Source organism: Aptenodytes forsteri, unplaced genomic scaffold, assembly GCF_000699145.1.
Source record: "Aptenodytes forsteri isolate BGI_AS27 unplaced genomic scaffold, ASM69914v1 Scaffold174, whole genome shotgun sequence".
Lineage (NCBI taxonomy): Eukaryota > Metazoa > Chordata > Aves > Sphenisciformes > Spheniscidae > Aptenodytes > Aptenodytes forsteri.
In genome coordinates, this window is record NW_008794603.1 from 21,605 (window position 1) to 45,604 (window position 24,000).

General features: G+C 41.4%; 1 protein-coding gene across 1 annotated transcript in view; it reads left to right on the forward strand.

Annotated features, from left to right (window-relative positions):
• The window catches only part of LOC103893879 (kinesin heavy chain), a gene marked incomplete at its 5' end in the record, with an annotated part of 39,449 nt that extends 21,058 nt beyond the window's left edge, over positions 1-18,391 (forward strand). Inside the window, 10 exons of the mRNA XM_009273169.1 lie at positions 612-729; positions 1,922-1,998; positions 3,386-3,495; positions 4,330-4,431; positions 5,057-5,117; positions 7,378-7,449; positions 8,252-8,356; positions 10,976-11,192; positions 12,206-12,319; positions 18,232-18,391. Coding sequence (XP_009271444.1) covers positions 612-729; positions 1,922-1,998; positions 3,386-3,495; positions 4,330-4,431; positions 5,057-5,117; positions 7,378-7,449; positions 8,252-8,356; positions 10,976-11,192; positions 12,206-12,312 — 969 coding nt within the window. The remainder of the gene's footprint in view (positions 1-611; positions 730-1,921; positions 1,999-3,385; positions 3,496-4,329; positions 4,432-5,056; positions 5,118-7,377; positions 7,450-8,251; positions 8,357-10,975; positions 11,193-12,205; positions 12,320-18,231) is intronic.
• Positions 18,392-24,000: the final 5,609 nt, after the last annotated feature.

Below are 24,000 nucleotides of genomic sequence, written 5' to 3' on the forward strand. Positions count from 1 at the left end.
CCTCAAGGGGATTTGATTTTGGGTGAGAATAGCCAATGATCTGAATTATGTGATGTTAAGTACTAATTATAGTTATAATAGTTATACTAATAATACACAGATATACTAATAATACTAATAATATTATATGCCATACTAATGTTATTACAATAAGAATCACCCAGACTAATGAAGAATAACTTCAGTGAAACCAAGCAAAGCACAGTGATGATGGTACCAGAACTGACTTCAACATGAAACAATCCAACACCACATACCATCTCCATTTTTTCCTAAAAATTGGATCTCCTGTGCAGGTCCCTTGACCTTACTTTGTTTTATGGCAAATCCAGCCTTCAGCCGGATTTAAGTCATGAGCTTCCCATGGTGTTTTGGAATTACCATCTGCACTGTTCAGTATATGTCTTGGGGTACTAAGTGTGACCTTTAAAAATGCAGTTTGTTTTGGTCCATTAGCTCCTTCTCAGATCTTTTGCTGTATTTTCTCCAAGTCATCAGCTCTACATGTGGAGAGCTTTCTATTTTTCCTCCTTTATGTAGGACAGTACCTGAATTCCTAGGTAACAAGCTGTGGTACTCACATCTCATTGCTATTCCCCATGTCTTTAAAGCATGAAGCAAAGATCAAGTCCCTTACAGACTACATGCAAAATATGGAGCAGAAGAGAAGGCAGCTGGAAGAGTCACAGGACTCTCTCAATGAAGAACTTGCCAAGTTACGTGCTCAAGGTACAACACTGGGTCTTGTGGTCACTTCTTTTACCAACTATATCTTACAAAATTCAGTATTGGCTGAAGTATTGGCTGTAGGGTAGTCCTACAACGTTTTATAGTCTGCTTAGTATTTTGCGGTGAAGACATAAAATTGTGATTCAGAATATTTAACACATTGCACTTCCTTGTAGTACATTACACTTCAGATAAAACCAGAATTATCCCTTTCAGCCTAGTCCTTTCACAAAATAGAGAGAAACTTAATTTTTCAGAAGAATCAAAAACTTTATGACAAGCTTCACCTTGTGCTTTAATGATGTGAGAAATAAAAAAAAAAACCCAAACAAAAAACAAATACTTTAGCCAAACAGCACCAATCAACCTTGCTAAATCTCTATTCTGTAAAATTCTTGGATATCTGTCTAATTTCCCTCTGGCAAATGCCCTGCCCCATTCAAAAGGAAGCTGCTTCCCTTAGGATCGAGTAGAAGGTGTGTCTTTCCTAGCTCCTGTATAGGATCCAGCTGGCTTCATTTTAAGAATTGCTGTTTTTTCCCCTTCTGATTTAACGTGGAAAATGTATATCAAAAGCAGTTCTTCTAGCATTGCTAAAGCTCCTGTTTTACGTATAATTGCAATATGACCTAGTAGCCTTAACATTATTCTGGATTTCTGCACAAGGGATCTTCTCTCACTCCAGGAGCAGCAGGTGGTGACAAGATTTAATTTTTGTTTTTAACATCTCCTGCATTTTTTAGAATAGAATTTTTATTCCATCTCCTGATCTTCCTACCCCACTCATAAGAAATGACCTGGTTCTGGAGGCCACCATTTCCCAGCAGAAAGTGAAAGGGGACAAGGAGGATTGTGATACGTAGGGTTATAAGGAGACAGGGGTAGGTTGGAAAGGTGCTGGGTGTCCTGAAAACAATGTGGGCTGTTAGTAAAGGAAAAGGGGGTTTGGGCAGTATGGTCACAGGTTGGGTACTGCAAACCAGGGCTGTTTCTGCCCCTCCAAAGCTGTCTCCCCTGATCCCGCTGCCCCTTGCAAAAAGGGGAACTGTTTTTTTTGTTAGTGTTGTTTTTTTTTTAAATGGCTGGATGTAGCATGGTTTTTTTGTTAGTGTTTTTTTTTTTTTTAAATGGCTGGATGTAGCATGTCCTGGAACTGTGTGGTTAATTCTCAATTGTCTCCAACTTTAAACAGAAAAAATGCACGAAGTCAGTTTCAAGGATAAGGAGAAGGAGCATCTGACCCGGCTTCAGGACGCAGAGGAGATGAAGGTAGTATGGCACGCTGCAGTTTTAGAGGGCATTTCTCAGTGAGATCGTTCATTAAGCTGATAATTGGGGTGTAATTTTGTCTTCCTGTACACGTTGTGTGCTTTTAGAAAACACTTCCAGCCTCTGTCAGAATTGCCAGCCTCTGTTAGAAAACCTGACCTCATGTAATTGAGCAACCTTCGCAATGTGAAATTAGAGAACTTGCTAGTATTGAGGTTGTTGACCAGATGATGGAAAAAAGTAAGTTATAGTCTGAACGTCTGAGGTGAGCACGTCTTCTGAGACCAGTTTGTAAGCTGAGCCAGCTTCAAAGAGTAGAGAGGTTCAGTGGACTGTGTTTGCTGAATTGGAGATGCCTGGGTTCCTCAAATTACACGAACGGAGAACCGAAGTATAAGACCCAGTATATTGCATCCATAGTTGAGAACAGTTTTGTTATATATGATTGAAAAATGATACTGATTCACCTCTATGTTACTCTAATTTTTTGCTGGTGGAACTCTGCTGAAAGTCAATTTGCTAAGTAGTGATTCAAGCTACTGGGGTTAATATAATTTATGTTCTAAAAAATTTGATAAAAAAAGAGGCCACTTTCCCAAATAATTTGGCAAGAATTCTGACTATCCCCTAGAAATAATAATAATAATGAAATATAAACCTGTTTTCTGCTATTTTCTTCTTCCTTTGGAATGCAAGGAAATGTTAGGCGGTAATGTGTGAGTTGTGTTCCTGATGGGGTTGCAAAGTGCAGAAAAGGAAAAATACAATTTTACAAGGATAGCGATAGAGGTTTGTCAGCTTCAGAACTTTTACCTTCATTATAAAAAGATAAAGTTATTAAAACAGTTGCACAGTTATTCCTTACAGTTGGAAGAAAAAAAAGCAAATCATTTATTAGCAATCTAAAGAGATGCATTGAGTTTTTCTTACTGCTTGAGATATATCTAATCCTAGAATTTGAGTAACAGGGCTGTGGATAAACAATTCTCAGAGAGGGGGAGGGTGTTTCGGGTTTTACTTCTGTCACAGGTATAGCTGTACACATATTTTCTTGGTGAATAAACAGGTGAAATAATAGAGGACTGGTAAAAACAGTGTCATTCTTGGCACTTGATATGCTAAGACCCTGGCTTTCACATGCGGTAGTTTTTGCAAGAAAATGAGTAGAAACTGGTGTACATCTGTTGCTAAAAACTGTCTGGATTAAATGCTTGGAGGAGTAGACGCACAGTTTTGTAATCGTAGAAAGCTCTCCCAGGCAGATTCCGGAATTAACCTGATTTGGTAAGCTTCACTCAAATCCAGAAAGATAGGTTGATTTAGCTGACACGTGTGTGTGTTACTTCATTTCTGTTTCGCGTATGGCTCTGGTTTTTGCACTCTGCAGAAGGCACTGGAGCAGCAGATGGAGAGCCACAGGGAAGCCCACCAGAAGCAGCTGTCCAGGCTGAGGGATGAAATTGAAGAGAAGCAGAAAATAATTGATGAAATCAGAGAGTACGTTCACTCGCTCCATCACTTCCTCTCTTCCTCTGTGACGCTGTAGGGGTGTTCTGGGGTTGGTTTTGTTAGTTTTAATTGTTGTCTATATATTTCGGTGTCTTACAGAAAGTAGTGTCCTCACGTGCAACAGCCAACCCTCTAATTGCTTTGCACGGTGGATTATAGTGCCTAGTCCTTTATTGTGGAGCTTTAACAAGTCCATAAAATTATAGAGAGGAAGAAGAGAGAATAGTGTTACACCTGCAGGTCAGTAGGTAAGAGAAGCTTGGAGGAGAAAAGATTTTAAAAGATAAAGGTTTTGAGGGCCTCTTATAGAACTGGTCCTGCCACAGACTTTCTGAGAGTCTGGGTGACTCAAATGCGTCCCATTTTCACACCCTCAATATTTCTTCCTGACACAGCAATGCAAGCCTGTTAGTCAGATACTCCAGCACTTGAAAAATGGAGTTCTTTGCTCCTGTACTCTTCTTTTTGCCAGTGTTCGTAAAATCTAGGCAATCCTGATGTAGTGTTCATTCTTTCATCATATTTATTGTGTGGCCAAAGACTAGTAAGAGGGAGATGAGAAACATGAGGCGGTGGGACAGAAAGATTGCAAGAACAGTTTGTGTCCTTTAAGATAAAGGGAGCCACCCGCTGAATTTAATTCTCCAATATTTTTAAATTCTGTTCTTCAGATTCTTTATGCTTAATTTCTTTCAGAGTTTTTCAGTAGCGAGTTACAGCTTTACTTTCTCTGTCTAACCCCATTTTGTTTATGGAGATTTACCCACCCTTGTTTATGGGGTTCAGGCCTGAGCTGTACTGGCTTTTTCTTTCCCATTCCAGTATGAATCAGAAGCTGCAACTGGAACAAGATAAACTGAGTGCTGATTATGATAAATTAAAAATTGAGGACCAGGAAAGAGAAATGAAACTGGAAAAGCTCATGTAAGTCAACAATTTTCTCATCTGGTGTCCTTGAATATAGTGTCTTTTAATGTGTCCACAGGAAATGTCCTAGTGAGAAGCATTTGTGTTGAAATATTCATGCTGAAAATACCACCTCGGTAACACAGCCAACATGCAGTACTAATAAATGATGACCAATTACTCCGTATTTTTATATCATAGGTTTTTTAATAGTGGATTTGATACTTGCCAAAAAAGATTTTTTTTTTTTAGAGCTCTGATTTTATGAAATATCATGGCAAGTGTTAAATCCCTCATTCCTTAATGCACAGCAAAAACAAACAAGAAGTAGTTGGGGGTTTTGAGTGGGTTTTTTGGGTTTTTGCTTTTTAAGTGGTAAATTAGATGTCTGAGTAAATGCCTTTACTGGAAATGAGAGAGAAAAATTTCATGTGTGGACACAAAAAATGGAGATGGTGCCTCAGCCATTCCATGTGAGAAAGCTGCATATTTGGGACAGTCGAAAGCATAATTACAGATGCAGAGAGATGTACAATTTGCTCACATCTGCAGATGTTCTACTCAAACTGAATGTTGATTGATTCTCTTCTGTCTTACATGACTTCAGCATTTTGATTTGTGTTTAATGTTGTGATCTTTCTAGACTGCTTAATGATAAAAGGGAACAAGCAAGAGAAGATCTTAAGGGGCTGGAGGAAACAGTGGTATGTCTTAATTACACTTTATTGAGCTTTTTTCCCCCTAGGTCTTCATCACTGATGTATTACCAAAACACTTGTATCTGTGCCCAAGAAAATGACCAATTTATATCATAATAGGCTAAATTTGTGCATTTCGCCAAGTCATGAAATTGAATTTTAAAATTTAAGATTAAATGCTATTATTGTTGCTTCCTGTGAATTAGCTATCGCTGTTAAGTCTACCGGTACTCTGTTTCACTGTCCTTGTTCCTTTAAATCCCCTGAAATAACCAGCGTACTGAACAGTGTAGCTACAGTTAGGTGATAAATACCTGCCTCTAACTTGACCAGTGTAACAGCTGACAAAGAAATATGATATTGTGCATGCAATGTTCAAGACAAGATCTATGATGGATGGCTTCAGGCTTGAAGCTGTTGCTGCACAGTTTTGTTGGAAGCTACATTTTTATCTGTATGTAAAACACGCAAGCTTTCTCAAAGATCTCGGAAGTTGGTCAAAACCATAGCTGTTTTAGGAGCATCATAGAGTGATTTTTGCTAGCGTTAACAGTTATTAACTCAAAACCAGGACTTTCTCCTCTGTGTGATGCTTTAAAAATTAAACTTATAGCAGCCTCAGGATCAGTTGGAGTTCATTACTGTGGCTGAACTATTCGGGTCCTTTCAGCTTTGGCTCCTGATGGTTCCCCAGACATAAGCCTTGTTAGAATAAACTCATGCGAGGGACAGATTTAACCAACGTTTCTGATAGGAATTGTACTCGTCAGATGCTTATAGAGCTTGCATGTAGACTTGATTTGCCCTGTACGCCGAACGAGTAAGGCAGCTGGAAATCAGGAGTTAGGCAGTATGATGCCATCAGCTTGCAGAAACCCAGATGGTATTTTTTTAATTTTTGAATAAACACCTTTGAACTATCTTACATTCAAATTTTATTCACTTTGTTAGAGTGTTAATAATTACTGCAGCAGGAATTAAAAATCAAGCATAGCGAATTACAGGAAAACATGAGCCATCAAAGGCCAGCGGTGGCTCGTCCCTCCCCGTTGGTATGGGGAGGCATCAGGCTCCGTGGGCATCGCGTGTCATTTGGATGATTACTTTTGAGAAGGAAGGGACGAAGAACAGTTTTGGTGGGACCACAGCTGCTGCTTTTCTTTGACTCGTTCTCCTGCCCAGTGCTGGGCTGGTGAGGAAGCCAAAAGAAGGGGTCCCGTGGGAGGGAGTTACGGGGTGGTGGTCTGCTGGGGCAGCACCCCGAATGGGAGCTCCTGGGGAGGTGTCTGCTCTGCAGCTGTGTTTGGCTTCGGGTGGCACATGGTGCCTCTTCTGGGTACCACATCACTCATACATAGCTAAGCTGTGCTGGTTATGTATGTTTTCTAGTAGTCCATGAAGGAAGCTTCTCCTTTTCAGTTTCTAGTCAGTTTTGCCTTTTTCTTTTGAGAGATAAAGATAAAAAATTCAAGTTCAAAAGCTTGTAGTCATGGTGGAGCTTATTGAGCAATTCATTTAAATTCCACTGTGTGAGCGGATAAGCATAAAATGGAAAAGCTAAGGTTGCGCTCTCCGACTTTGGAAAGACAGTTCTCTTCAGTGTGGCTTTGGTGCGGTATGGGGTTGGGGTGAACTGCCTGTCCACATAGTTCCCTTTCCCGCAAGTGGATTAGCGCTTCTGTCCTTCTGGGAGTGGGTGCAGGGTTGCCACTTCTTGTGTCACACCTCCGGTCTGGAGTAAGGTGGTTATTTTGCTGAGCCTGAGAAGGTGATGCATATAAAAAAAAAAAAAAAGAAAAAAGCTGGGAAAGCCTGGATTTTTGCCAAACCTTAAAAAGCACTTAAACATCTTAAGTGCATTCTTAAGTTAAGAATGCCTGCGAGTAAGCATTCAGAGCAGGCCAATGAGTTTGCTAAGAGGGTGAATCCAGCGCTCTTTCACGTCGCTAGGCGTGTGTGACCGTGGCCCGTTTGTGAGACTTCAGCTTTCTGCTGTTGTTTCCCAGCCCCCTGAGACGGGGTCAGCATGTTTTCAGAAGTAGCTTTGGTGTGGTGAACACCTTGGGAGGTGCAAGAGCTCTTCAGTGGGGAACAGCGTGGGCACTGCCTGTCTGTGAGCTGCATATACCTACAGGCAGGTACATCTCCAAGTAAATCGCAGTAAAGTTACATTATCTACTCAAATCTGAAGAGAATTTATACCCCAGAGTGTCTACTATGTCTTACTGGTTTGTGCCTTTTTTTTTAATTATTATTTTGATTCCAGGCAAGAGAACTTCAGACTCTTCACAACCTGCGCAAACTGTTCGTGCAAGATCTCACCACCCGCGTTAAAAAAGTAAGGCTATACTCTTTTAAACCAAAGTCTTATCTTTTTTGCAGTATTCTTGTGATTTACTGGAAGCCTTTAGTGCGTGTTGTCACAAAATGGGTTATTGTCTTTTTCAGTAACAATGAGTAATAAGATTAAAACTGTTCCGATGTTTATTAGCTTTTATTTGGTCCTGATTTGTTAAGGACAAGTCTTGGTGGTTAAGTGAGATGAACCAATCCAATTCAGTTCAGTTACTGAATTCTCAAAGATGGTATTAAAGGGTACCAGAAATTATTCAATATAACTTGCACTAACTTGTGCCACACTGAATGCTGCGGCCCGTTTTTTCTGTGGGCTTGTGACTAGTCAGCCTTTTCCTGGCAAAATTATTATTTGGCAGAATTTAATGTATTTTTAACTGTTGAAGAAGAGTCAAAAGCTGCATAAATAGTCAAAGGCTTTGCAACGCTTTTCAGTCCTTTAGAGTAGTTTTGGGGAAGAGTGTTTATACTTTTTAAGGTTGAAAACCCATATTACATAAAAATGTTTCCCAGGAGTGGAAAAAAGAGCGAAAAGGGGTTTCCCCACTAAAATCTGTGATTTTCCTATTCAGGATCCCCCCGTAATTGTTTAGTAAGAATAGTTTATTTTTTTGTGTAGCGGGGAATGTGGCTCTTAAATATCAATTGAACAGGTAAAATAAATTCTCTTTAATTTGGGGCTCTGGAATACTTTTCTGCCGTTGGGAAGCTAAAATTCACAAAAGACTTGAGCTTCCTCTTGAGTTTCTGCCTGGCTTTGCTGAACGCTGCAACTCTCTGTGCAGAGCGTTGAACTTGACAGCGACGACGGAGGTGGAAGTGCTGCACAGAAGCAGAAAATTTCCTTTCTTGAGAACAACCTGGAACAGCTTACGAAGGTTCACAAACAGGTAGGGGCTCTCCTCCCTCTCCTCCCTCTCCTCCCTCTCCTCCCTCTCCTCCCTCTCCTCCCTCTCCTCCCTCTCCTCCCTCTCCTCCCTCTCCTCCCTCTCCTCCCTCTCCTCCCTCTCCTCCCTCTCCTCCCTCTCCTCCCTCTCCTCCCTCTCCTCCCTCTCCTCCCTCTCCTCCCTCTCCTCCCTCTCCTCACCTAGTTACTATTGTGTCTTTTTCATTGATTAATCTGAAAATTCAGCTATGGGGAAAACTTTGCATGTATCACTGTTCTGTAGTGTTACAAATTACCTTTAAAAAAAAAAACAACATACGTTTTTATGTTTAAAAGTATAATTTTTGAAGGTAACATGTACTGTCTGAGGAAACGGTACCTACAGTTCTCAACTAAAATTCTTGGCATTAGGAGTTGGTGTTAGAGCTGCTCTTCCCACTACCCATACTTCTTATGAATGCATTAAATGAACAGTTATCTTTTCTGTGCAAATAGACTCCAGCAGTTTTGGCAAGACTAATTGTCACTGTATTGGTGTAATGCATAAAAAAACCAGAATAAAGTGTGTGTTATTACCTTGTGTACTCATAGCTGGTTTCTAGATGGATTGTGTATCCTGTGTTTTGACTCCTGGCCTAAAGGTGCTTAGAGACACCCTTGGAGGTGACTTGAGTGGAGTCAACCAGCAGAATATGAAAGCAAAGAAATGGAGGTTTTCTGTGCTGCCTCAAGGGCTGGTGCTTCCCCGGGATGCTGAGGTTGGCCATTTCTGGGCATGTCCATCTCTGTCTCCTCCCTCTTTCATGGAGTTCCCATTTCCTTAGCAATTCTGCTGTTCAGAGAGGCGAGGGCTACGGAGAGCCCTTCACCATAGGTACCCACCGTGCAAGTGAGGGGTGGAGGGGGTGCGTGGTAGGCAAGCGTTTTGGGTGTACGTCGAGGAAAGAGCCTTACCCTCTGCTTACTGGAAGTGTGTATGTGTCAGTGGTGTGTGTATATAGCTAGGCAGCACCTCGTTAGATAAAACTGGATCGTTTCTGCCAATAAGTCTGCGTCCACCCTCTTGTCAGATGTTAGTATTTCTGAACTGTTCAGGTGCGGAGCACAAAATAGTAAAGATGCTTTTGATTTCGTTTTTGAATAGTGACATAACATTCTCCAGTGCAGTTTGCTGAATCTGTTATTAGTGAGACACAGCGCTCTCCGAGATTCGCTTTATTTATTCCTGTGGAAGTGCCAAAAAAGCAAGCAGTGCCGGACCGTGACAAGTGTCCGCTAAGGTTCAGTATTTTGAGATTCCCAGTGAACAGATGGTTTAAAGACCCAGTTTCTAAATGTGGAAATCAGGACATGTTAGGAGTGTTTTTTCCTTTTACTGTTTTGCCTTTTTTGCACTCAGTTCACACATCTCCTGGGTTTTCAGATACAGATTTTTATAGCGCTCATTAGCGTATATTTACTCAAAACCAACTAGGAGTCCACGTCTCATAAGAAACTTAGAGGGAAAAATGACATTGGACTTGACCTGAATGTGATACCATCCTGCTCTTATTTCATATCATAACTATTTCGTAGAACAAGGGTTCAACACTTGCAGAAAAAGCACGTTGTGACAATTTTTTTCTTAGCTTTGTGTTTTTCTTCTGGCACTAAGCCTGGACTAGCAGGTGTAAAAAATTTTGATTGTCAAACAGCGTGTGAATGTTAGTACGTGCTGTTGCTTTACTGTATTATTAATGTGGTAGTTAAACCACTTTTTCCCTTCGCTCCAGAAAAGGGAGAATCACTCCTTTGGAACAGTTTTCTGTTGACTTCTAGTAGTGGTATAATCTGTTGAGTAGCAATTGTACTGGATCTTCTAACGGTTTGCATCAGTTTTTTTATTTATGAAAAAATCAATTCTCTATCTTGGCTATTGCATGTGAAGTTAGATGTTACTCTGATAATCGATAGACCTTGCTCAGGTTCGCATTTAATTGAGGAACTGCATGAATTCAGAGTTGCATATAATCATCACACTTACAGCTACAGGCCCTAAGTGATTTCTTAGTGATGTTTGAGGCATTGAAGGTTCCGATTTTCCCATATGCTTGTGTAGGGAACGAGTAGGTAAGCATGCCGTAACCAGTGGAGATGATGAATTTTTGACGATGTACTTGTTCATAAGCCATATTTAAGCATTGCCATTTTGAAATAATGAGGTGATCAAGTATTTGCGAAATGCCGGACGTTTCTGCATTCTGAAGAAATGCAGAATTTCTGCCGCAGTTGCTCCTGAAGTCTAGGAAAGCAGATATCTTGGTAGCAGGGTTTGTCCTGGAGCCCTCACCCTCCAGGATCAGATCTGTGAGGTTTTGTTGAATGGAATAAAACTCACTTGTTCTTTGATCTTTCTGGAAAATTTAAATGAATATCATACCTCAGCTAGACAAATGAACTGCATGATTAAAAATAAATCTCTCTTTGACAGAAGCTTTTCACAGTAATTTCTGGAAGAAACCTGTTTCTTTCATTCGTAGTATACAAGGTGTGAAGAGGAATCGGTGGTATTTTGTGTCTCTCCTGGTAGAGGACCTTTCCCATAGTTTCTCACAGGATATTTTTGAAACTTCTTTTCTTGCAGTTGGTACGTGATAATGCAGATCTTCGTTGTGAGCTTCCTAAGCTGGAAAAACGACTTAGAGCTACGGCAGAGAGAGTTAAGGCCCTGGAGAGCGCACTGAAGGAGGCCAAGGAGAACGCCATGCGAGACCGCAAACGGTACCAGCAGGAGGTAGATCGCATTAAGGAGGCTGTGAGAGCCAAAAACATGGCACGGAGAGCACACTCTGCTCAAATTGGTAAGGACATGGAGCTAAAGGGTTAGCGGTTGCTCACATACTTCATGGTTGGTCTGTTTGCTCATGTTTAAATAGAAAGAGCTTTGAAAGCAGCAGTCCAGGGCAAACCACAGAGTCTGCTTCTCCTCTGCTGCACAGGAATCTTCAAAGACTTCACTTTTTAATAGAATCTGCCCCACCTAAAGTTTAAAGCGCCTCTGCTATTTAGCTCAGTAAATAAATGGCATAATGGGCCTTGTGTGCCCTTCTAGTGACCTGAAAACTTGTCTCTTTAAATTAGTCTCTCACTTTCTTCCTCCTCCCCCACATACTCTCCTTCTGCTTTCATTCTTTCCTTGCCTTTCTGGACCTTGTCCCTTCCTCTCCTTTCCCCTGATTACTCGTCCTTGTGTTTTAATTTGGACTGTGTAGAGTCAAAAATCTTCCTATATAATTCGGATGCTTGATATATCTTTGCGGCGCAATCTGAATGCGTGCATACAATCAAATGGTGTTTAAGATGGGGCAATTTTTGAAGTGATTTGTTGGAATTGCTAAAATAGAAGGATAACGCTTTGGATGGTGATGCTAATACTGGTGTCTTAAAACCTGAGAAAGAATTAGGCAGCACACAATATTTCCTGCTGTATGCTACCTCTTGTAGAAAGCCATTGACGGCTTCGTCTCAGCATCTTCTGGAACGATATGAATAGTAAAATTGGGCATAGAAAGTACATTACTGACCACCAAGTGAGTCATGACATCCCTCTGTTGTGTAGACAGTCCATAATCTTTGCGGAGATGAGGAGCATGCATAGGATGGTTAAATGGCTCTGTCACAAGCAGAAAATGGATGTATTTGTTGTTGGCCGAGGTAAAGGAATGCCGTGTTCCGCAGAGCTAGATTATAGACTACTCTGCCAAGCACGGCTCCTTGTTTGGGAACAATGGGGCTCATACTAGAGGTGAAGGTGAGGTAGAAAACCTTGTGTGAAAGCTAAATGTCTTGTTGGTTTCCTACTTCTACTCTGCAGCCAAGCCCATCCGCCCTGGTCATTACCCAGCGTCTTCTCCAACGGCTGTCCATGCCATCCGAGGGGGAGGGATGTCAAACTCCAGCTACTATCACACCACCAAATAGACGAGAAGTAAGACCAAAGTCACTTACTCATCTGTTCTTTCACTGATCACCCAGTTTTCTTGTGTTTCAGTCTTGCTTTTAGAAGATCCACAGAATTTTTTTTCTAGTTTTAGTAAGAGTCGTTTGCTGATAATTTAACTGTGAAAATTAGTAATTTAAGTGAGGAGTGCCTTGTTAGAATGCTTTGCAAGCTGCCGATGAGAGTTTTTATTTTAATGACTTATCACTTAAAACTTCTTTTAATAAACTAAAACGCTCTGGTAAATCTGTACTGAAATTCACACATAGAGGTGTGAAACTCATGTAGTAAAAATAGCGTTCCAGAGGTTCCTTCTGCCAATATAATTTTCTGCTTTCTGTAACATGAATATGTTCCCGTGTTGCGACATTCCAGCCTGGGACAGGGGTAGAGCAGCCGTAAGTGGCAGCAGCACAGAGCTCCCCAAATTTGAGTGTCACAAGTTGCAAGGGCTTGAGGGTTTCTCCTAAGCAAAAATCTTATCCTGGAAAGACGAGCAGCATATTCCCGTGAGACTGCTTCATGTACCCTCCTCTCCCATTTATTTCTTTAAACGCTCATTATTTCTGAGATACTTTACATCTGCTATTATTTTAGAGGATAACTTTATGTTACAGGCATATTAAGAGTTGGATGGTAGTGAGTGGCTGTGAAAAGCAGCCAGTGGACTGCTAAGCTGTCCCTCCAAGTTTGGCTTTTTCCCCTCCTTGAGGATTAATTCTGTCTTAACGACTCTCTTCTGATAGTGTGTGGTTTCCTTTAGGCACTTGGCATTCTTCAGTGTTTTTTTCTTTTTCTTTTTTTTTTGGAGAATGTTTCATGTCACGCATGCATGCAAACCATCCATCACGTCGCACTCAAGCTGTTATTGTGTTACGCGGATTGTTTCTGTTCATTGTGTTTTACATGAGCCCTGTAGCTGCAAGCAACATATTTTCGCTGTGGATGAATTAGGGCAAGTCTTTGCTGAGTGTTTTTGTGCATTAGTTCATTCTGAACTGAAATTGGCTTTTCCATCTCACAAGCGAGATAGACTCTGTCTAGCTACTTCATTGCATTCCCACCTCTGTGAAAGAGCAAAGGGAAGAGAGTGTGATACAGAGGCATGTAAAATATTTCCAAATATAATATATATTTCCAAATAATATATATTTCCAAATATAATATATATTTCCAAATATTTCCAAACATATACCAGCTGCTCGGTAAAAGATTCCAAACATATACCAGCTGCTCGGTGGGGAAAAAAAGCGGCTACCTGCCTAAACTGGGCGGGCCTTTAATATACCATCTGCTATGAAATTAAGTGTCAGATTCAAGCAGGCCACACATTAGGTAAAGGCACGTGTCAAGTGAACAACTGTAGATTAATAAAAGTTATTAACAAAATAAATACACTTAAAACTAGATAGGTGTATAACAAGATAGGAGTTTGGAAGTCAACAAAAAGCAGTCAGAAGGCACAGAGTACCTCTCAAATGTTTTAGATGCTGAGGTTTAGATTTGAGGGAGGTGGAGGATGAGCAGATTCAGGCCACGCTTGGAACATGTTGCAGAGGAGCTCGTGGACAAATAGGGGTGGAGAAGAAGAAGATGGAAGATCTTAGAAGAAACGGGGTAAACTTACGGATTTATGGTTTCTGAAAAAATTAGGAAAAAACCCCTCTGAAAACCAAATGGAAGCCCTACAGGTTGGAATGAAGCCATTTAAAAAGTGCATATGTGTGGGTTTTTTCTTGATTGGCAGTAGTGCTTCCTTATGGCTTTTATCGGTCTTGTTTCCTTATTGCTCGAGATTGAGTCTTAACGCCTGCCTGTATTATGTATCACGTATTATATGTAAGGCAACAATTTGAAATGTCGTGGGAGTTGGACTTAATGATCCTTATGGGTCCCTTCCGAGTCAAGATATTCTATGATTCTATTCTATGATTACTACTTCAGAGAACCATATTTTAGGCTTTATAATTGGTTTCCAAACTCAGTCAAGTTCTAGATTTTTTGCACACATCTAGAAAGATGTCTTGAAGATGTAAGGCCGGGCAGTGATTAAAGAAGGTCAGTTCTCATAAGATCTGGCCCTTCAGTTATGATGATTACTGGCAAATTGCAACTATTTGGCTGCCAAAGGATTTTGGGAGTATCAGAGTAATCTGAATTCTGAGCTTGGATGAAAGCCCAGGGGCCTGAGTAAGAGTGTTAGTAAAGGTACTACTTGTGCAGGGAAAAATTTATACAGATTATTTCCATAACATCACTGAGACGTTTCTGTGCTCTGTAGAACTACACCATGCTTTTGAATGGCACAGTTCTACACAGCTAGAATTAGAACAGAACTTCCTTTCACATTCATTTAACAGCAGTGAAATAAAGGTGGGGTTTCTATATAAATGTTTGCTGTCAAGTAACATACCCTATCTCCGGAATGAAAATTTTATACAAGGATGAGGGGCAATTTATCTTATGTTCATTCATCACTCACAGTGAAGATAATAGACGCTTATTGCTGTTAGACTGGTCGGTGATTATGATTCATTAACTCGGCAGCCTACCCCTGCGTAACAGCCAGTATTGCTTGTGCTGTTTTTACGAAGTTCATGGGTAAAATGTCTTCTGCAGAGCCGGGCCAGCCTACGAGGCGAATCAGGACAGAGTTCAGACCTCGCCCAGTTTGGGCCACGTTGCCTCCGTGCAGCGCGCATGACGTAAGGAGGCGATTTCCACCCCAGAAAGCATAGCATCTGACGAATAACAGTAGCAGATGGGAAAGAAAGAAATGTGGGCGTTAATAAAATGTGGTCCTGGAATTGCAAATTGCCGGTAGCTGGCTTAAAGAGGAGACTCGGGAGGCCAAGGAGCGTCTGCAAATCTCTGTGAGATAACTCCTCGCTCTGTCTACATCGCAGACGTTTTTGAAAATACAAGTGCAATGAATTTGTTACCTGGGGCGTACCTCAAACCTAGATTTCGGAAATGATCAGGAAGGGAATTCACATTGGTGCAGCTAAGGGGATAATTGCTGCAGTGGAAGTCCTGCTTGGGTTGCAGTGTATTTATGTAAGAAGATGGCGCTGGAATGGCCACAACCTTGTAGCTGAATTTATGCCAGGGTTTCATGGAGACGGCCTTGGCGATTTCTAAATGTTTATTTCTGTAGCACAGTTTTGAGTCAGTTCTTACAGTTTAATCTTTTCTGTTTTAACAGAGGTGGTCGAAATGCATTCTTCAATGCAATTCTTACAAAGTTTTTTTTAATTTTGTGGGGAGAAGTATTTTGACAAAACCTTAAAGAACAACACTCCCCATGTGAGAATAGCTGCAAATCATGTCATGTGGATGGTTGCAGTTTAGTTTCTCTGCTGGTCAACTACAGAGCTCAGTTATATATTGTCGTATTTAAAGCTCTCTATGGGAATACTTTCTAAATATAACTAAACATGGTGCAGGTTTCAAAAAAGGTTAATATTAAAGTTTTTCAAGTAACACCAGGAATTAAAAAAGCAAAAACTATGATATGTATTCTGCTTTAGATAGGAACCAAAAAACCAAACCAAAACCCAAATTGTTTTGACTCTTTCTCATGCTGCCCCGCAAAGTTTAGGCCAAAAACTGCACAAAATTATGAAACCAGATTGTATAGTGACTTTGATAGGGTTTTATTTCTAAATCATTAAAGAAAACCTATAATAATAAGTTTTAGTAATGGAAATAAGCATAAAGGCAGTGTCTGAGCAAACCCGAACGTCCCTTGCAGCGTGCTAGTTAGTAACTGCCAGATTGAAGTGAGTAGTGGGAAAAATGCATTAAGCAGTAGAAATCTATGTTGAATTGTTTTTCATGCTTAAAATATGTGGCCAGACCACTGTTAGTACAAATCAGCTCGTTTTGAGGTTCTGTCTTTAAATTCATGAAATGGACCTGCTCAGAACCCCCCTACACCCCATCTGGAGGACACAGGTCCTGTTACTCAGGTTGCTCACGGAGAGGTGAGTCACGGTGGTGCTGCGCTTCTGCAGCTCATGATTTAATAAGGGCTTTCTCCAGACGGAGCCGAGATCATCTCCGAGTCTGCTTTAATTATACCTTGGACCTAACCTGGCCCCGCACACAGAACAGAGGGTCGCTAGCGGAGTTCAGGGACGGCTGAGGTTTGGGGCTCAGGGAAAGCACGGGTGATAATATTCCACACTTGAGAGGCTTTGTTGGGCAGCACTTGAGGTGCTGTACGCAAACTTCCAGGTTTGCTGTCACCATTTCTGCAACACCTTTCTCAGTGACCGAGCTGCGGGCTGGAGGATGCTCTCCTGGCATGGGTAGACCTGTGAGCAAGCCGGCACGCCGGGGATGCTCAGGCGCTGCCTGGAAGCCTTGGACAGACAGACCGGTAGCAGATGCGTGGGTGACATGCGTGCTTTCGTATTTCAAATCTGAAGGAAGCTGGTTATCTGCCTGTCCTGCCCTTCTAATGTTTACTCAAACTTGTCTGATACCTCGTTTCGAAAGAGAAGGAAAGGACTGACATGAAGATACGCTAACGATGGCAGTAATGCTCCGTCGTGGCCTACTGAAATTATTAAAGCGGCTTGCACTGGGATCTGTATTTGTGAAATACGCTGTGCAAACAGGCTCTTGTCTGTATGTCCCTTATCTCAAAGTCTCTGGTATGTTCCTAGCACCTCCCCATCCTTGAGCAAGATGAATAACTATATTTAATCTAGCCAGACCGTAGTTAATCTAGGCCAATAAGATGCATAAATTAATAACCATCCTGGTTTCCTTTAAGGTGTTAATAAGGATGATGACTAGGAGCTAACTACAATTCCCACCGTTAATTTAGGGTAAATTTAAAGCCATCGATGCATCGATATTTATGTATGTATTTATTTTTATAACTTGATCTTGAATATGGACAAGGTTTTTTTTTAAATAACTATACAAGAAAATGCTTAATTGAGGAAAACACATCTCTTTGTAAGGCTGATTTTGTATTTGCTAATTTAAAAATGTACTAGGCACATTCAGTTACTTATGTGGTGCTTTCCATATGGCTAATGAGAAGGGTGCGGGGAAAAAAATTCAAACCCAAGAGCTTTTAAAAGTCTGTATTTCAAATGTTTTATAATCAACTTTAAATCACCTTTGTACTTGCTAACGTGCCTTGAACCTTGCTTCTGGATGGAATTACTATTAAATTAGTCAGAAAGATGCCTGTATAATATGCATATATGTTATCTAAAATTATAGAGTATATTTTTATAATATATTGCCAGGATGTTATATAAAATATTTTTATATATTTCTGTAAACACATTTTCTGTGTGTGTGTTAGGAAAGCACCTCTCTGTCAGGAGACATAAAACAGAAGGATTGTTTGGGATTTGTATTTTTTCAGCCTTTTGTTTTATAATGAGTTTTCAAACTCAACTGCAGTTACTTTCCTTACTTGTCGTGTAAGGTATGCACGCGTCTGCTCTTCAGCATATCCAAGTGCCGACCAGTGGAGAGAAAAATCTCATTAAAAGAACGGAGAGATAAAAGGGAAAAAAAAGTTAGACCTCTAGATAGCGTTTAAGGATGTATTTAGGCAAGACATAACGCTGTGCTACAGGTGGCAAAGAATGACTTCCATCAAGAGAACTGTTTCATTATGACTGTGCCAATTTGTGGGCTGGAAAGATAGATCTGACAAAATTCCTCCCCAAGACTTAGTAACTGAAACTCAAATGTCATGAATTGTTAAAATTGTGCTTTACCTGACTCTGGTGTCGTCGCTGTTACCGTGGCTCTTTGGTTGCTGCGCATCCTTTCGGTGAAGTGGGGGTATCGGTTGCTTTGCATATCTGCACTCTAATCTCAAACATCCACTAATTATCGTTACCTTTCTTGCTCTCTTTTGACAGGTCAATTCCACTTAGCATGTTAAGGACTGTCATTAAGTCACTAGTTTCTTTTTTTCCCCTCTCTTCAACCTGATCCACATCCTATTCATCCTGCGCTTCCTACAGCCATCTGCAATGCGCTGGTCCCAGGTATTTCGAGCTTCGTAGGATCTCCGCGTGTACAGAAGTGTTCAGCTCAACTCTTCTACAGATACTTGTACAATGTATTTAACATAACCATCTAAGTAACGATAGGAAGTCTGCCGCTCAGAATCTCTCACTGACTGCGTTTGACCCCTTGGCGCTGGTTAGGTTGGGGCTTCTATGCTCAGATTGATGCTTTTTCGAAGTCCTCTGTTGCATCAGTAAAGCCCGACTTCTGGCATCAAAGAATTAATTATTCAATGACCAAGTGCCATCAAAGGCAGGTGATTGTGCTCTGTCATGACTGATTTACTGTATAATATACATATTATTTTATATTTTTAGGGGATGAAAATGTGCTGCTATATGGTTTAATTTTACTGCTTACATTTTCAGAAGTAAATTTCCCCAAAGAACCATTTGTAATATCCTGATAAAAATCTTTGGACTGTATAAAAATAACCTTTATTGCAGTACCTGGTAAAGATCAAACGGGATGCAGAGAAATCTGTTAGTATAGATCTAGGTTTTGAAGTTTGATAGTTACATGAATATATCTGTGTGACCTATCTTAAAATTAAGATCCGATCTGCTTGTAGTTCTCCCTACGGTGGTGGGTTTTCCTGGGGTGTGATGGCTAGCCATGTGTTTGTAAGCGTTGTTCTCTATGAAATTTTGAAGACTTTCAGAATGCTGCGGAAATCTTGTCTTGGAAAAGCCGACAAGCATCCCCCCTTTCCCCTTCCCGCATGCCTTCGGCAAGCCCCGATCTGTTCACGCCGGAATTCAGACACCGGAGTGAACAGTCCCCTACCAGAACGGACGCGACCTTAAAGAAACAAACGAAGAAAAAAAAAAAAGATTCCCCCAAAACCCCGGCCCTTACCTTAAAAAAAATTATATAGAGAGAGTCCAAAAGGAGGTGAGAGTTGTATACTCGAGCTGTCCTTTGCAGACCAAATTTGGGAATACGTTTGTCAGGAGGTGAAGAGCATCCTGCAAGGGGAAGAGAACGTCTTTACAAGTTACAATACGCAAGTCGTCCTGCGGATGGTACGCGCACGGAGCTCAGGATGAGACCGCTTGCCTTTCTTGGATCTCTCTTTCGTGCCAGACAGAAAGTTTCCATCTTCTCAGCAAGGGGGCACTGGAATCGTTCTGGGAAGGTTCCGCTGGCAGGCAGAAGCTGCTGCTCCTCCTCCCTGCCTACCGCTTCTGTGACACACACAGACACACACACATATCCTCCTTGTTCAGGTGTGCACAGTACGCAACGTTACGTCCTAACGAAGCACGGATTCTAGGAAGGTTACGGCCGAGCATAGCCCTCTAGTCTTGTTTTGCAGAAGTTTGCTCTTATTTGAGATTGATTTTTTTTTTTAAATTTCTGAACGTGTTTGTTAGTAGACGTAGCACTATTTAGTTCACGTAGAGCGTTTTGAAAGATTGTGAATTGACTTTAGATTTTTTTTTTTTCTACTGAAATTATTTAGGTTGTTGCAAAGTTAAGTTGGACTTAATTTAACTTTTTTTTTTTAATGTTGCACTATTTTGGGGAGCATTTTGCTAAAAATATTTAATGAAGCTGCAAATTTGCATGTACTTAATTTATTTTGTATTTTCCAAAGTTTTATATTTTTTTTCTTTATGTGCATGTGCACTGCCAGAAAAATGAACTGTGAACTTGCCATATGCAATCTTTAATAAAATTACTAATTCAGAACTACTCTGTGCTCTCTTATCAGCTGTCCAGAGCTGAAATTTCTACTATGAACTAATGATCCTCTTGTTTTGGTTCTAAAACAGCTGTCTTGGAAAAGATACCACACTTAATGGCTGTCAAAGATTTTGTATTGTAGCAAAACTTTTGTTCTGTCTCTCGAATTCGAAGTTGGGTTATGGAAGGATATTGTAGATGCAGCATTAGCTTAAAAAAACTGTATGAAGTTCCTCGCACCATCACCATTAGTTATGTCCGGCAGTTTAGGCGGCTTTCTTCAGCTTGAGTAATAAGTTAGCTTTGACATCTCTTAATTGTGCTGGTGCTGATCAGCCAGTCAGTTCACCTAGCTAAAACAATGTAAGTTTCTCCAAGTTAACTTTTACGTCAAGACTGTAGGAGGGCTTTCTGTAACTGAAACGCTGAAAAGATGCCTTAGGCTAAAATCCTCAAAAAGAAGTACAGAAGATATTTACTCGATTGGAAATGATTAATTCTGTCAGTTGAACTTACTCTGCTTATAGATGGATTCTTGTTTTGTAAGCCTCTTTTAATTAGGCAACTTAAGTTTGTATTGCGTATTGTATATTCAACTTTTGTACCATTTTTAAGTCTTACACATTTTATATATGGAAATGAAAACCACACATCTGCTCTGCAGAGATCAAAACCTGTCTCCCGCTATCTCCATTACTTGACGCTATCTTCCTTTCTTTGCTCTTTGGACGTTGTGTTATATTTATTCCAGGCTAACTTTAAAGTTGTGATTTGTATAGCACAAACTAAATTTCACATCTAAAATGTCATGCGTGGGACAACTTTTGGTGGCAATACTGTTCACAAATGGAGAACGTACTTCAGATGGAACGAAAGTGCATATTGTCCTTTTTGCTGGTAATTAAAAAGTATTTCCTGCTCACTTGAGCTTCTCTTAATGATCTGTTCAAATATCTTGTGTTTGTCCTTGAGTTCACGTTTCATCGACTTGTTTTCTCGAAAGCAAGGAAAGTTTTAAACCTGGAAAGATCTTGGCTGATGCATTTTTAAGTTTGTATTTAACTCAACAAGGGTGAGAGCGGATTATCCTGACTGTATTGAAAACCAAAAAATGAGTTGCAAAAAAACTTTACTACAATAATTTCTGCCTACAGAACCTTATGAGTTTAAATTTCATTTTATAAAGCCTAATGGACTAAGATGCACATTTGCCTGAAATTTTGATAACTAAGGCTTGGAAATAAACAGAATAAAGACTTTTAAGCTGAACGTTGTTTCATTTGAATAAATGGGTATTTAAACCAAATGGTCATGCAGGTCCAAAAGGAAAAGGAGGCCTAATCAAACTTCTGTTATTGGAGAAGATAGACTTTTGTGCAAACACGAATGAAGTGCATCTCAATCGGAAATGGAAGGAATCCAAAAATAAATTGGCAGGATAATCTTAATCTGCCCTTGCTTTGATTTTCGTCTTCACTGTGCCTGTACGAACTGCGAAGTGCGCTGGGGAGCACCCGCTGCGCCGGATGGAACACCGCTCCACCAGTCCCTCTCTCGCTCTCACAGTCTTGGCCATTGAAACACTTTTCGTTGTGGGAGAACCACGGGGGCTGAGGCATTCTGTAGAATTATACATGTCTAGTTTGTAAAGTGTGTAACGTGTACTGCAGATGTGTATTCTCTGGGCTCTATGTATCTTTACAGTAGTGTTCAATTTAGGAAAAAAATAAATTGTGGACACGTTTTGCTGGTAACAAGGGGAAATTTTTTGCCATTGCATCAAACGATGCTGAAATGTATTAAACTCTTGATAGCAGACCTGAACCCTCCTTCCCCCATCCCATGGAGATAAGTCTTTTATCTTCGTTGTAAAATTCTATCAGAGATGGATGGATACACTGGCAGACTGCATGATGTATCATTCGAAAACCGTTACAGTGGAAAATAAAATTGAACTAAACTTTGCGGTGTGCGTGTTGTGTGACACGTTACGTACAGCATCTCTGTTACAGGGGCGCTCTGCCCGTGCCCGTGGCGTGCAGGAGTGACCCGTTCAATGGGACCACGCTTGAGAGCGTGCTGGAGTCCACTGGATTTTAGCTTTTCCTCTAAAAGTGTAGAAAGTAATCAGAAGGCTTGGATGACTCGCTGGGAAATGAGCACAGGAAACTTTTTTTTTTTTTTTTGATAAATAATTGCACCTTCTCTACTACCTCTCCATGGAAATCTTCCTTCTTCCTATTCTTTTTCAGTAGCCTGGAGGGTGACGGGGAGACTCTTACCCTCTGCATGCATTTCCATTTTTATAGGACTGTTACACTCACTTTATATATACAGTGTAATGGAGTAAAAGTTCTTGTGTCCTTGCCACCTCCCTTAAGTCATACTCGGGAGCTTTATTAAACGGCTTATTTTCAGTAATTATTACTCCGAGCATGTCTCAATTACATTGTTACTTTTCCACTCAGCTATGCAAATTGATGACGCTCCAGAATTTCTGTAGAAATGCTCTGTTTTTGCTGCTGAGTAGATCTCTAATGAGGATTATGTGGTTTTGCATCATTACTTACGTATGCTCATGCGGCTTTCACTTGGGGCCTGCTAGGAACCCAGAAGCATTGGAAGCCACTTGCAGCCAGGCTCTATCAGCGTTCTTGCGGGTGATGGGTGGCCGACGGACACGGGGGGCAAGTACAGGTCTCCGAGAGCTACGTAAATGCCACTGAGCAACTAAGCGTTTAGGATGCACCAACTACATCGATGTACTAATACAATCGTGATGATGAACCCAGTATGTTCAGCAGGGCAGACGACTGTCCTAGCAGACTTAGAAATGAGTCTGTTCAAAGTGGGAGTCAATTATTTCTAAATCAGAATGAACTTTTGATTATGCTACTGCATGCGGAATGAAGAGCTTCGGCTCCGTCGGGGACGGAGAGGCTCTCCGCTGTAGATGGTTTATATTAGGGAGAGCAGCCGGGACTCCCGAGCATTCCCCACTAGTCCTGCAGACGGAGGCAAACGCCGTACGGTGCCGCGCCGCAGAGCTTTTTCCATGAGTCAAAAAGATGCACCCATTAAGATCTCCTAGATAAAGCTTGTGCCTGGAGGATGAACTCAATTATAGAGCAGGCTGTTTGCAAGTGTATCCCTACAATTTCATTTTCAGAATGTTGGATTGCATCAGTTAATTAACTATCAAAACAACGCAAATCATTGTATCCATTTCCAAGATTCAGCTTGCACAAGAGTACAGTGAAAAGCAAAGGGTAGGGCTTTGCATCCCTAGAAAAATCCTCGCTGCCCGTCTATTGCTATTGATGAAAATACCAATTAGCTAAAACTCGCATGCTTTAAATTTATTTTCCAGCAGAGCTGAACTCAACGGAGACTGTATTTAGTCAGTAGTTTTGGCTTAAGATGCCCGACGGTCGTACTTTACCAGCTCGTACTTGGGTGCTGGATCCCCGCGTCGGGACCGCTGCCTCGCCCCGTCGGCCAGCCCTGCGGCAGCGGCCCTTGGGGGGCGACCTCGATGCCCAGGGGGCACCCGCAGCGTCCCGGCGGGTGAGGGTGGTTTCGGGAGCTGCCCGATGTCCAGCCCGTTCCTCGGGGTAGCGCTGGCAGCGCGCCTTCGCTCCTGCAGGCTCCCGGGCCGCCAGACCTCCTTCACCAGCCCCGCGCTGGCGTGAAAACGGTGCTCCGTGATTCACGATCTCCCGGGTGCAGCCGCCCAACACCTTCAGCGCTGCGAAGCTGATGCAGGGCGAGGAACGCGCAGCCCGAGCTCCTCGGCTGACTGCACGCCTCGTTCGAAAACTCCCACCTTACAGCCAAGCGCCCTGTAATACACCAACTTCACTACCCGCTTTACGACGTGCCTTAAAGGGCGGGGGGGTCGCTAACGCCCGGGTTTTCCCCGCCGTGGC